At 45.0% G+C, this 15,173-nt stretch overlaps 1 protein-coding gene across 1 annotated transcript in view; it reads right to left on the minus strand.

The window, feature by feature from the left end:
- Positions 1-1,911: 1,911 nt before the first annotated feature.
- LOC144119304 (uncharacterized) overlaps positions 1,912-15,173 on the minus strand; it is a 43,792-nt gene continuing 30,530 nt past the window's right edge. Inside the window, exon 2 of the mRNA XM_077651967.1 lies at positions 1,912-2,715. Coding sequence (XP_077508093.1) covers positions 2,329-2,715 — 387 coding nt within the window. The 3' untranslated portion in view covers positions 1,912-2,328. The remainder of the gene's footprint in view (positions 2,716-15,173) is intronic.

Raw genomic sequence — 15,173 nt, forward strand, 5'->3', positions numbered from 1 at the left:
TCCGTTTTCTTCCCTTTTACTTTTATTTGACGGTGTTATCAATTGGTCCAAGAATTCCTATTTTCTTCCATACATTGTCAATTCTAAACTCATAACCTTATGTCACCTCTCTGCTTTTCAGCCACCAATCTCCCAATCGCTTTTCCCTCGCTTCCACCGCAGATTCATTCACATGATCATTGTTATCTCTAAACCCCAGGGTCTCAGGTAAAGCGACTGTGCCTGCATCGACCTCCGAATGGATACCATCACATACGAGTATGATATGTCCAGTTGTCTCTAAAGATTTACCACACATTCAGATGTGTCATCTTCATAGTTGTATGCCTTTTTGTAGCAGGGCGTTCTAAGACACCGTCATCTGGCTTCAAAGAATAGGGCACTGCCTCTTGAGTCATAATAGAGCGATTCCTTCCTAATCTGCCTTTACCAGTTTCTACATATTTGAACACTCTCCTTCTTTTCATGGACTTAATACAGTTTTTTTCAATCCGCGTTTTTTTCTTGTCGTTCAAAGCTCTTTATTTCTCCGTCCTTGTGTCTTGCAAACTTACTGTATAATTTCGTAGTCTTTTTCCGCCATTGTGAGTCAACGATGTTTGTGTATAAGAATTTATTAACATTATGAGCCAACCTCTTATCGTTCAATTCCTCAGGCGTTCTTCATGTTATATATTATCCTCTGCTTCACGTGATTCGAACGATGCCCAGCCCATATCTCCCTTTAATATCTCGTTTGTGGTTTTGCCGTGGGCACCTGTTGTGCTAATCTCCCAGAAGCTATCTGATTTACTTCTAATGCCGACAGAACTTCTGCCCTTAAGCCCCAAACCACAACCCCGATAGTTAGCCCCCGCACCATAATGCCTGAATACCTCTCAATACTTCATACTACATACCCCGAGAGGTAAGTATTCGGCAACTCTGGATATTTCATGTTCTTGTATTGTAAGCACCTGATCAATTGTAACGTTTAAAATCATCACATTTGACTTAATAGCGCTGAAAATGAAACCTAGAGCGTCTACTTCATCTTCAGAATTAACCAAAGTTTGCAAAACTTCCTGGCTCTCTGCTGGCACCACAATATCGCCCGCATACATTCAACCCGAGAATCGTTCATCAAAGACATTTCCTCCAATCTGTACGACAGATTATAACCTAGTATATACTTTCTTTTAGTCCTGTTTTCCTATTCATCATATAAAGTATGAACAGCAACGGTGAAAGGAAACGTTTGCCCTAATCCTATGCGTACCTAGACGATTCTCAAACTTATGTTCCCTTCCCATGTATTTTCAACTTTATTATGATCCCACTTTTCCATGCTGCGTTTCTCTATTAATTCCTCTATGCGGGCTGCTAATAGCGGTATTTGTTCGTCGTTTTTAACTTCGCATTCTCCTTTTGACTTCTCTGCATTTCATTTTTGATCAGGGCTCCCAACTGTAGGCTAATTCGGTTATGACCACTTTCCAGCCTGCACTCTCCCTATTTGTCAAATTGTAGCGAAGAGACATCCACTTGCTTAGTCTGCAGAATTACGGCATTTGCCTGCAAGCGAGAAGGTTAGCGACTTCCAGAATGCTACATCAAGGCGCTTATAGCGATTCATAAGCAAAGGAAGAAAACTCCGCGCCTTTCTCATTACACTGCACTTGCCTATTGTGAGTGTAAATTGACCTGTTACGTATTCAAACTTGTCATGTAGCCGAACATTGGCAGCACTGTTAATTAAATCCCCAAGGCTTCATATGTGTCTATTCCCATGGCCACATTTTATTTTTCTCAGTAAGACAGTTTTCGCGTGAGGCATGCCAACTTAGCTGTGAAATAAAGATTATAGAATGCACGATTCGTAGTAAAACGTTTTTATTTTGCGTTTTGACAAAATTCAAAATCCAGTGACGACATACATGTTAGGCATTTCATGGAAAGCAAGAACAAATTCTGCTCATATGTCTTCGGCTCCAGTGTTTTGTCTGGAAAGCCATTTGCAACAAATTAAATTCGACACCAGTGAATGCAGTCTCTAATCTGCTTTGTGGCATTCAGGTAATGCGTACTGGCAGGTGCTGGCTTTCGTTGTTAGCATTCAGGTACTGCGCGATACATACCACGCTTCTGTGAGAGACTGTGTGGTGCAATATGATGAGCACCTTGGTCGTTGCATACGCAATATCATCGTCGCGTAGGCTTGGTCACAACCATATTCCTAAGCAAGACTTAGATTCCATCACGGAAGCCAGCAGGCTTCCGAATCATACCAGGCTTCTGAGTGTCGTATGTACAACGCTAAAAAAAGAGTGTAACCTGTGAAAAACAGAATCAGCCCTTGTAGCCGTGACCACCGTAGGCTACATATCCCCCGTAGCCGCCTCCGTATCCTCCACCATATCCTCCTCCTAGGCCAGAGTGGGCGAGGAGGGCTCCTCCGGGGCTGACTTTGTGGACATGGTGCACTGTCTTCACCAGGAAGGCGGGTTCAGCCACTGCCTTAGCGAATCCGGGGCCTCCACTCAGAAGGGCCACGCTGCTGCCGATGCCCACGCCTCCGACGCCTCCATAGCCAACGCCACCAGCGCCAAGACCTCCGTAACCAACAGCGCCGTATCCGAGTCCACCGTAACCAATGCCTCCGTAGCCGACGCCGTACCCCACCTTTGGAACGGCTGTGGCCACAGCCAATACGGCAAGGAGGGCGAAGAAAGCAGCCTGCGCATTTCAAAAAAATTTGTAGAATAATAGACTGCATGTGCCAGAAAACTGTGCAGTTAGTTCAAGTTTTGCTGCGTCCAAAAAATAGGAACACGGCCTACGAATCTAAAAACGACGTATTAGTCCCGTGTCCGGCATATATCCTCTCCACGGGCAGTGTTCGAGCAGCAAAGGAAACAATGTCTTTTATATTTTATCATATCCTTACAGAAAGAGTAACCCAAATGTTTTGCACCTTCCTCTTGCTACCCCCTTACTTGATCATGCGGAAAATTTTGAAAGCGTCTTGTGGCCTTGTTCAGCTCTTTAGAATTAGCAAAGCATTACAGGTACTTTAAAGTTGGTTACTGTTGCGGATTTTTTTCTTAATGAATAGAAGTGTAATAATTTTTTTAACGTTTCCCAAAGGGGTCTGCCGCATAAGGCCGTAAACTAAACTCCCCATAGCAATTCTATTTCCTTCTCACAAGGAAACAACAAAACAGCAGGAATTAAGGAGCGAAGAAAAATGCTTCACAAATTCAGAACCCTGATGACTTCTGTAAAATCCTCACGTGGCGTTTCGCACCTCATGATCCTTAGTAAATAATATTACAAGACACGGCACGACTAAACACGATCTCGGTACAGAGCGGTCAGATCAGGTGTGACTTAAAATCACGTCTGCTATGTTTGCGGGCATATAGGTTCAATGCTGCTTGAACAAAAATTTAACTAACCAGGTATGCCTGAAATTGCCACTTCAGGGGAATGAACAAAGTATTGCTTACAATGCAAAGAAACAAATAACTATTTTAATTCGTGGGAATATTCGTATTTTTATGACATAAAAACAAGTCAAAAGGACACTGCCTTAAAAGAAAGCAGGATAGAGGCCATAAGACTTGTTCTATTTGGGCTAAATGTATATTTAGGCCAAGTATTTTTCACAACTACGCGTTCTAGGCTGTGTCCAGTGAAAAGAAAATATTGCAACGAAACACCGGCCACCCGTCTTCTTACCGAAGAGTTCATGTTGGATGTTGCAGTACTGAAGACGACGTCAACTGTGATCAAAGCAGGTTGGACACGCATATATATACTCACTTCGAAGATTCTTATCATGTGCATAGTAAGAATGGCGTCGGTGCCGTAAGAAAGACGCGGTCAACAAAAAAAGGCATCTGAGCGACGCGATCTGGATGTTTCAGCGTGCACATACTCGACTGCTATTGCTACAGATGGCACATGCTGCAGAGCTAACACCTGAGAGATCGTGCTTGACGAGGAAAGGATGCCTTCTCTGGATATCGCACAGGTCTGTGTGCGCTTCTCAACGTACTTCGATCGCCTCTAGGGGTTTTGAATTCACGCCAACAGGAAGGAATTCGATTTCTACAAAATGATTTAACGAAAGGATGCTCGAAATAGAGAAATGTAGCAGGCTCCAGTATATGCAACACTGGTACGCAATCAGAATAGATATTATTAAGGAAAGATCAGTGGCTATGTAAAGTCGGTGCGCCGAAGGCGTGGGGAGGGGATAGGATGGGGAGAGGAGGAGCGATCACTTTTCAGCGGTTCGCACTTCGTATACGCGAAAAAATTCACAAACACTGCAGCGTGAAACAGTGCGTTGATTCGAGGAAAGAAATGTTCTTGGAGACAGGTGGATAGAACTGGTACAATAAATAGCTTTGTGTACTGTGGTTTTTCCGAGCTGCTCAATAAAGAATAAAGCAGGTTCTCATATATGAACGATGGCATGAGACGGAGCACGCAGCTTGCTATTGCTTCTCTTTGCGAACAAAAAAAAAGGTTTCTTATAAAATTGCCCTGAACCAAATAAATTATAAAAATCTTGCGATTGCTTTTCAGGGCAGCTTCACAATTAAGAACAGATGCATAGCAGATGCTTACATTAGGGCAAAGTGAATGCAACAAACCAGGAATAATCAGAAAAGGACAGGAGGCAAAGGACAGTTTATGAGAGTTAGGAGGTGGATTCGAGAAACGCTTTTTTTACGCAACTAGTGTCAGAGAATGAATGAGAGTTTATTAGCAAGTTCCACTTGTCGAAACACTGCGACTTTTGTTCTTTTTTTCTTTATCATGGTGGTGAAGACATCTTTCATTCCTCGATCTGTGCGCAGGGTTTGCGAGTTCCACGGGTCGCTTCATAGCAACCGGAAAGCCAAGCAGCGCAGCCGTCTTTCTTGGTCCACTGACCTGCGTCCGATTTCCCTGGAATTGCAAAGCAACTCTTTACCCCTTTTCAAAGCTGTCAAAACGACTTCTCCAGCTTTTAGCTCTTTCTGAAATATCATCGCACAGCGCCATCCGCCCTTTTGCGCGCCCTGTCGAGCCATGTGCCACGCCATTAGCTTTTGCTCTGAGCGGTGAGACTTCATCGACCAGTGATTCGACTTCATCAACGTAGGCCCTGTCGATGAGACACAACTTTCCTGAGATACTTTTTGAAATAGCTCTCTTTGGCTTCAACGACGTGAAAATAAATGATCATCATCGCGAAACATTGATTGATACTTCTGTAGCACAGAAATACGTAAATAAGAAACTTTTCATTAAGTTCAGCGAGATTTCAAGCAGTCTGTGCGTCGAAATTTTCAGGGCGCCGCTTTTCGTTGCTGTGCGCGTAAAACCGTATTGAGCGACCTCTTTGCCCCGTAAGCTAAGGTAACAGTGTTAATTTTGTGCTCCTTATATATGACAGTTTTTTCTGCACCAGCGTCACGGGACAAAAGACACGGGAAGAAGGAAGGCACATGAAAACAGCTTGACAGGCGCCAGTGTTGGCTACCAGATTATGATCAACAACTGGCTTAATAAACAGGGCTAATTGTGCCCGATTTCCAACATGTGTTTAATACAAAAAGAAAAATTCTTTGTCTGTGACCAATGAACGAATCGTGGACGTTTAACTGTGAAACCGATGGAAACGACCCAGTGCCAGTTGTGGAATATAAATAATGCGCATGTGCATATTCGCTGTGTCGATTTGGTCCAAATGAACTCGCTGAAGTAACCCAGGGAGTGCTTTGCTTTTCGGACCCTTGTGTTGTTTTGGATCGGCTTATTTTTCTGTTCGCACAGATCTGCACGACAGATGAAGCTAGGAAGATTGTGGGGATAACGTGGTCGTAGCTGGAGTAGGTTAGGGGTAATTCGAGGGCATTGTGAGGGATGATTTTGTTTGGCAGTCAACGTAGTTATGACCTTGAGGAGGGCGGTAAAAGGTATTATTAAGCACATTTATTGGCCGAGCACTAAGAATATTATCATCATCATCGTCACCAGCCTGACTGCGCCCACTGCAGGGTAAAGGTCTCTTCCATGTGTTTCCAATGAATACTGTTTTTTGCCAGCTGCGCCCACCCTAAGGCTGCAAATTTCCTAATTTCATCCGCCCACCTAACCTTCTGCCGCCCCCTGCTAGGCTTGCCTGTTCTTGGATTTCACTTCGATACCCTTACGGACAAGCGCTTATCTTGCCTTCGCAGTACATGCCCTGCCCAACCCCATTTCTTCCTCTTGATTTTGACTAGGATGGCACTTAGACCGCCATTCACCAATTTCGCCACTATCTGACAGCATAGATGGGCCGCCTAGGTAACGTGACCTTGAGGCCTCATCACACACCGCCCATTGGATAGATAGAAAACCACCCACCGTGGTTGGTGGCAGTTTAATTAATGATTCAATTAATGGTTCAGTTAAAGGCTGCTCGTGGAGACCAACCTGTTTCTCACAAGCGCCACTGGTGGCAGCGCTTGCCATCGCAGGGCCGAAGCACATCGCTTAACCTTCCAACCACTGCGCCAGAAGTGGGGTAAAAACCGCCAGGGATCCATGAATATACAGCAGAGAACCTCCGATCCCATATATATGGGTACTGACTCATTAATGCTAACGCGTCATGCACTTAAGCTGTAGCTGAAGTGTCCCCTCAAGTATCGGTGCCCCATTTCTGTGATCTTTGTTTGAAACCTGCTTGAGCTTGAAAACCGAGCCTCGAACCGAAACTGAACGCTAAGCGAAAACCGAGCGAACAGAGCGCTAGCGCGCCGGATTTTTATTTGCCCAAAGCATGCTAAACCGTCCGTCATTTTTCTCATTGCTTGGGCAGAATATATTGCTTACATTCGAAAGCGTGTGGTCATGTTCGCAGGCTTCGTTTTTTCTTGCTACTGCGGGAGCTGTTTATAGAACACCTTCAGCCAATGGTGACCTCTACCCACGGTGACAACGCTGAGCGTTCCGCGTGATTGAGGGTGAAAGCTGGGAGAGGCCATGAACTCGCAGCTGCGGCGCATTCTGCTGCTGTAACGGGTGAGGATAGGCGCGCTGGAAGCTGGTTTGTACATATTACTTCTCCCCCAATACTCTCTTCCTGTCCCCTCACCTCTTTAATTTCATTTCTCCGTTCTGCCTGCTATCCTTTATTTCCGCTGCCCCAGCTCAGGTGCTTCAGTATCGATGGCAGATGCCGGGGCTAGCAAAAATCTTTTCCTTCCTTCTTACTATTATTTTTAATAAAACCACTACCACCACCACCACCACCAAGTCGAGATTGTGAGGCCTTGGCTCTAGTACAGACGGCGTTCGCAGTTGCCACGCAAACTGCGAAAATTTAGACTGCGCACATGCACAACAGCTCTCGCTGGTTTTAGCGCATTACTAGACTAGACAAAGAGTGAGAAAGAAAGGATTTCCTCCACGCACAGTTAAGTAATGCTCTCAACCATTAAATGTCTATCTCCTACCATCACAGCGTGAGGGATGTTTTTTTTTTTTTGGGGGGGGGGGGGGGGGCGGGGGTTCTTTAAAATGAACCATTCTTTTACGCTTCTCTTCTGGAAAGCTCGAATACCTTTGGTTTTGCAGAAAGCTCATTATAAATCCTAATATAAAAAATGAGTGGAATGAAAAAATCGCCCAAAGGGAAATATCTATATGTTATTGTGCTCTGGGCGCCAACATTATTAAGGCTGTCTGAAAAAGGAATATCGCACAGATTTTTTAATCAAACAATGTTCAATAAAACATTATGATATTCACAAAGAATGCAGCCGCAGGTCTGTCGGATCTATGTTGCAATTTAATGCATTCTTCGTCAATTTGTCTGGCTTTGTGCAAGCGGTGAACCCGGGTGTGCATACCTGCTTTGTACCAGTCTTTTTTGTCTGGTACAGCCATAACTTCACAGCGCGAATGCGCTCTCCTGGCCTTAAAATATGCATCCACGAAGCGCACCTCTTAGCGGCCCGAAAAGATAAGAATTAGATGATGCTGAGTCAATACTGTTAGGAGGGTGGGGCAGTACAGTCCATTGAACTTTGGCAATTCTTTCTTTGGTTTTCAGGCTGACGTGAGGGCGGGCTTTGTTATGGAGGATAACTCTCCCTCGCACTCTCGTTAATTCGGGCGCACTAGTAACGTTGGTTCAGTTTCTGCAGAGATTTCATGTAAGTGTCTGAATTTACTGTCTCGCTCGTTGGCACCGCATTCAAAAGAAAAACTTCGTCAGTGTACTAAAGAAACAATGATGACTTTTCCGTAAATGCAGTCGCCTTGAACTTTCTTGTTCTTGGCTAATTTGGAAGGCGACATTCCATCGATTTTGTCTTGTTTCTGGCTTGAAGTGATGGGCCCACGGTTCATCACTGATCTCTATTCGAGACAACATGTCCTCCTGTTTACCATGGATACGCTCCAAGAGCTTGTAACTAATGACTTTCGCTTCCTTTGTGTGCTCGTTCTGTGGTTTCGCGCAACTGCTCTACCGCAACCTTGGGTTATCCTGCAGAGCCCCAACGATTCCCACCGCACGTCCTCGGCTTGCGGATAGCCCCTCAACCAATTTACGAGCCCTAAATCAGCCAATTATCGAATTGTAATGCGCACGGATGATGCTATCGCCGCGCTTCGGCGTCTCGGGTCTGGTTGCAGTGGCAGGTCGCCCAAGCGACGCGTGATCGCGCATACCGTTTCCGGCACTTTCTCCAGCTTTGAGCGACTTGACCAAGTGTTCAATAGATGTTCTATGCGAGCAGAGCTTCCATAGACGCCGCATGCGCAAAATCGCGAGTGGCTTTATGCTTTTTCTATGCTCTGCGCATGGCAGTGACGTCCGTCGCTGCGCTGGCTCAATGCCCTCTATTAGGGATATTGCATGGCTGCTGCTCGGCCGCTCCTCCTCGCTAGTAGTGGCATGCGATCTGTCACGTGATTCGCTCCTGCACTTGTGGCACGTGATGCATCACGTGAGTTGGTCTCGCTGAAACAATTTCTTCTAGTTTAAAAGTTTAAAAAATAATAAAGACGGGAAGGTGCCTTAATGATAGGATAAGAGAACATGCATCATCGCTATCAGGTGCCCCAAGCAGCAATCTAGCCCTGCATTGCAGAGATTGTAAAGAAAACAAAAAAGGCAAACAAGTGCGCAAGTGTGAGCCCAAGTTGCATGATGTTCAAGTCATGAAAAGGTATGCAGACAAATTGACACGTGAGATCCTTGAGGCATTGGCGATACGGGAAACAGGACAGCGGTGCGTCAGCACACCATCCATCTCTCTATCAAGAAAAGAAATTTCCTTCTTGAACGAACCCGACGGGAGATAAAAGCAAGATCTTTTTGACAAGGAAACAAAAAGCGCGGTTTTTCCAATAAAAATTTTAGTTGACAGTCAGCCTCGTCTACGTTCTCTGTGTTCCTTTCTGAGTCTGCGTTTTGGTTTTTTCGGCTGTTCCCACCAAGAAGAATGAACCAACTAGCTCAGTTTTCTACTCTTTTAACGAACCAAAGCTCAACCATGTCTAACCATGCTTAACAGAGCTATCGTTCTTTTGTAGTGATACGTGGCTCAGGGATGCGGAATGACATAAATTTAATCTGCATGTTGGTCCATGGTTTAGGAAAATTCGCTGAGGTGGAGGAAATTTCTAACAAGGCGATAATAAAAGATTGACATCCATCCACATAAGTGCAGCCGTACGGCTACAAAGAAAAGGGCTTCCACAGAAACTTCGTAGTAAAAAAAGTTTTCTTGGTGGTTTCAACCAGCTCCTTTATCTTCACCTAAAAAAGGGGGTTCTGCATGCGTCAGGGATGCATGTGTCAGGGAACCCGTGCCGCCCAGAACACAGGGGTGCCGGACGGTTCGATTCCCCTCAGCCTCCCATCTCGTTTGACAAACCGGAGTTGGCAGCTGCTCCAAAATTACCGATGTCGCGTGACATCGCACAACCTTACGACCTGTCTGTGCCCGGCCATGTCAGCTGCCAGCTATAACCTGTCAGAGCCATGCCCGTTATTTTTCGCTCACACAGCCGACACAGGATTTTCTGGAGAACGGGGCCTTTAACGCTGTCGAGTTAAAACTTGGGGGCCAGTTTATCTCCGCTAAGGGTACAACGCAATAGCGTTAATGGGTCCCTTCAGCGGCCTGGAGCGCTATCTTAGTATCTCTTCTCAGACACGGGTATTTTTAGATTTTTACCGTCACGTAACTCTTGGCCCACCCTTAAGAGTACAATGCGGCAGCATTAGAGATCCCTAAGGCGCAAGTACTCCTCTGTCGCCACCGGTATATCTGCATGCCCACACATGCTCTACTGTAATTTTCCACTTTACATAATATACAGCGCAGAGTCCTCACATCACAGATGGCACAATTGTGAAGCGGTTAAGAGATGCGCCACTGCACCGGCTGGTGGCTGTTTGAAACACAGCCACTGGTGGGACTTGAGGGACGCAGTTGCTCTTCCAGAGCAACCTCTCGCAACCAGTGCATAATTTAACTCTCCACTGTCAAGGAGGGCAGTTTGCTCATAATTCAGTGGGCAGGTTGCCACCTGCAACGGTGGGGAAGTTGTGATGATGTAGCACAATCACGTGACCTACGTGGCCGGTGAGCATGCTCTTTTGCTACCGACTCTTCCGACGACGCCGAATTTTTTGCTGAACGGGCGCCTTGACGCTACCACCTTAATGTGGGCGTCAAGGACACCGCACCTCTTGAAGAGTACGCTGTGTAATAGCAATGCATAATTAGGAAGCCGTCATAATTATTTCTACCTGAATAAAAATAGGTATTTAAGGCAAGCATGTCACTTGGATTGTGCACCAAAAGGTTCTTCAAATGTAGTACGCTCTCAAATAGCAATACACAATCACGAAGCTGTCATAACTAATGCTACCTGATTTAGAATAGGTATTTTAGGGAACCATATCTTTTCGATTCTTATAGTGATTCATATACAAGTAAAAAGAGAGACAATAAACAGCCAACCCATTTCCGTCCTACCGAAAAGTTCACGATAGACGCTGTAGTACCTAAAAGGCGTCAACTGTGAATGCAGCGTGTTTCATGGGCACATATATGCTGTTTTTGAAGATTCCCATCTAGCGAGGTGTAAATATGGCGCCAGTGCACTTCTGAAAAGGCTCTCAAATAAAATTAAAGGAAACGCGTAAAAGCGGACATTTTGCCTCGTACAGATTCGAGTGCTATCTTTATTGACGGCACGTGCGGTTCGGCTAAACGTTGAGCGAACGTTTCCGATAACGGAAGCGTGCATCCGAGGACTTCCGAGAGGCCTGCATGCCAAGGAAAAGGGAGGACGGCTTTGCACCCTGAGTTTCCACGCTTCTAGGCATGCCGGCAAGCACGTAATGAGGAAGAGAACCGACGCCCAGTAAGGTCGGGAAGAAAAACACGCTGGAAATAACGAGAAAACAAAGATCGCAGTAGATACCAGCACGGCTTTGCACTCGGCGCTCCTGTTGCTAAGGAAAGTGCCCGTTTGGAGTAGGCTGGAAAGACGAAGGGGCGAGTAGGCGGGCGGGGTTGGGCGGGGAGAGGGGGGGTGGTATGGGGGAGGGCTCACATACTTTGCTATTCAGGATCCGCAAAACGAATGGTGTTGCTAGCGATTACATTATCGAAAGACGCTTTTTCGTAGTAAACATGCCTCCGCCGTGGTTAAACAAACGAAGCCGATTATTTATATTACATCAGCGTTGAATCGATTTGGCGTTCACACTGCGATATATGTGTTCTTTGGAACTTTTGGAAACAGTACCAGAACAGCCGCCTAGAGTTTTTACTGTTTTGCAGCAACAGTAAAGAAAAAGATGACGCCATAAATTACGTTTCCCAATTAGTATACTCGAGCGTTGGGAGCCAGGAGCATTAAGCTGGAAAGTAGGGCTAGTTGCATTGGACTCATGATGGAAGTAAGTACTTTCTTCAGAATCGTGGCGCAACGTAGAAACTTGCCATGTGAACTGAATGTACAAAACTATAATTATCCTAAAATTACAGAAGAGGAAGCCACCAGAAACATTTCCTGCTGGTATTTATTTGGGTTTCTAAATTCAACCGTGAAACCTTATTTTGTTTTCTTGTTGGGTCGGCGATTGAATAGGAGCTGAAAGTACTTTTTTTCTTTTCTATGTTTGATGAATCTGGTACAGAAAATTAAAACATATAATGCGACAACTTGCTATAATTACCAAAAATGTTCTCGTACTTTCCGACACTAGCAGCTGGGTAGCACAATTACTGCTCACTTAACGCAACAAAATCGTAAAAGTTTGTCGACCAGCTCGTGTCAACCATTCAGACGGCGAAAAAATGTTAGTTCAAAAACCCGCAACACTTTTTACGGAAAGGCTGAAAGCGTAAAACAAGTCAAAAGAATTAACGCACGCTAACTTACTAATAGGTCAAAACAACGAGAATGTTCAGCATAAAATGTATAGACTGTTTGGGTTACTGTCAGTTAAGAACTTATTCACTGCGATAACTCCTTGTAGAAAGTGTAGCAATGTTACACTCATGTGTGCCAAAAGACAGCTTATTTTTTCGGAGTTTGCACTTGACAACAGACTGCATTCACGCCGTCGGTGAGGTTATAGAAAAATGGTTATAACATAATCAATACCACTTATAGCTTCCATAGGCTGCCAAAGAAACGTTTTAAATAGTGCCCTGATTCCTGAAATTATCCGCTGGCATTATCCAGGCGTGTTGATCAGGGACACACTGCATCCCTGGCTTGAAAGCCTAACTAAAGAGAAAAGTGCACGGACAGGCTAGACCGGCGTTAAAACACACCCAGCGCTTAACTATCTGGGGCAGAAAGCGCAGTTTTCAAAAAATAGTGAAGTGCTCAAAGTGATCAAAGACTGCATTAAAATCAAATACAGACAGCAGGTTCGGATTAAGAGGAAGTGTTTCCCACTGGTATCAGGAGGGGCTGGGGTGTACCACGTTTATTAAAGCAGCCTTATGTTAGGCTTTTAAAAGGTCCTGCGCCAAGGTGACGAGGTCACGTTGCAGGTTCAGGTCTCGGGAGGCGAGCCGTATGGGCCACTGTGGGGGTGGGGGAAAAGCATAGGCGAGGGACTGGATGGCTGGTGACCATTGTGTAAGGCATATCTGCATATTTGTGTCGACAGTTCGAGCACTGAGGTGTGGAAGTGTAGCGGTACAAATAATGTTTGGCTGTTGTGCGAAGGAGATTAAATTGTATTCGGCGAAGAATACGCTCTTCACAAACTGATGCGGATCACGGTTGTAAATCAGCGAGGTCCAATTTTTGCGACGTGTAGTATTCGTGGGCCTAAGTTTCTAAGCCGTTCATCGTCGGAGGGCTCGTCCTTTGGATCCCTGGCGCCCATAGTATCGCAGGCAAGCAGTAGACCAAGCTCATTGTCGGAAGTGCCCATGTGACCAGGGATCCACCCAAGGGTCACCGGTCGTGGGCTCAATGCTGGCAGTGTGACATCTAAGGCGGACCGGGTAGGAAAGGGGAGGGCTCTTTTGTAAAATGGACGTAAAGCTGCATGCGAATCTATACCGACTACTTATGCGGGTGCGGAATGTAGGGTAGTGAAGTGTGTGATGGCATCGGTGACCTCGTGTGCTTCTAGGGCGATAGTGGAGGGTGGGGTAGCTATGAAAACTTATTCTAAATTATGTCCAGCAGCATGGTCATCCCTTTAAATCTCTTATATAGCAGTGAAATTATCCAGTTCGGCCATATGAGCCAGAAACTTGGATGCTAACGAAGGCACTTGACAGAATACTGAGTATACTGCAGTGACACATATAACCTGAAAAAGGAGATTAAAGAAGAGACTCTAGGTACTTATTTCCTGGTGAGATTTCAGAAACTAACTTGTATCTAAGCTTCACATCCAGTAAGAAGAAAAGATGACGATGCTTGATTAATGATGCGCTGAGTTCAGCTCCATGCATTTTTTCTCCGTTATCATCGATTCTGCAGTTCGTTCTGTGAATAATAATGTTTTTACGGCGGGAAAAGATACCGTTATTGCTAAAAAAAAGGTCCATTTATACATGTTATCTGCTCTTCATTCGAAATCGTTCCAGAGGTTACTCAAATAATTCCTATTTGGTTCGGTAGGACGATATGCGAGCGTGCTGATGACTGCACTCGGCATACATGCGTCTTCACTAGGAGCTATATACCACTTGAAGTGTTCCTTACTCCAAGCTACGGATGGTGTTTCCAACAAATGTTGTTTAGAGCTTTACTGTTCATCGTAATCTTCGAATGGAATCAGCTGTCAGCTACTGTCTTTGTTTTATCCCTGGAGCACACAGTTCTTCTTTTGGCAACTAAAAACAGTTGGTCGGCGTCGAAGCTCATCCGCCTCCATCCATAATCAGTTTTTTCTCTTTATTCGCAGCTTCTCTTGTAGAGTATTCAGTTCAGTTCAGTTTATTACCTTAAAGGCTCCCTTTCGGGGGTATTACATAAGAGGTGGGATTTTAATGAAATGAGCAAACAAACAGCGAATACTATTTAGCACTGAAAGTGGTTGTTTACGTGCACGTTCTTGAAAAGTAGACGATGAAGCGATGGTGACGATGTCACGGGGCACGCCGTTGCAGTCCGTTGCTACTCGAAAGAAGAATGAAGCAGAAAGGTACCATTATGCGACGGCGGCCCGGCAACTTGCAGGGGAAGACTGGTGCGGTAAGATATGCCTGCTGTGGGTGCGATATACGGTGACCGATTGAGTGAAGAAAGAAGTAATTTGTGATAAAGGGTGAGATTTGCAATGCGACGACGGAATGAAAGAGGGTGGTAGTCTTGATGTCGCTTCCAACGAAGAAATGCTCAAGTGATATGAGTATGAAGAGTAGATGAATCGAGTGGCTCAATTTTGAACTGTTTCTAATTCATTAATTAAGTACGCTTGGTGAAGGCTCCATATCGCAGAGGCATATTCTAATTTTGGTCTGAAAAGTAATTTATATGCGAATAATTTTACGTGTGAAGGGACAAGGCGGAGACGGCGCTTTTGAAATCCGAGTGTTTTATTTGATGCTGAAATGATGTTGCCAATATGGGTGCGCCAAGATAGATTATAATACAAGGTGACTCCTAGATACTTATAAGATAATACTAATTCAATC

The sequence above is a fragment of the Amblyomma americanum genome, chromosome 2 (genome assembly GCF_052857255.1).
Source record: "Amblyomma americanum isolate KBUSLIRL-KWMA chromosome 2, ASM5285725v1, whole genome shotgun sequence".
Taxonomy (NCBI): Eukaryota; Metazoa; Arthropoda; class Arachnida; order Ixodida; family Ixodidae; genus Amblyomma; species Amblyomma americanum.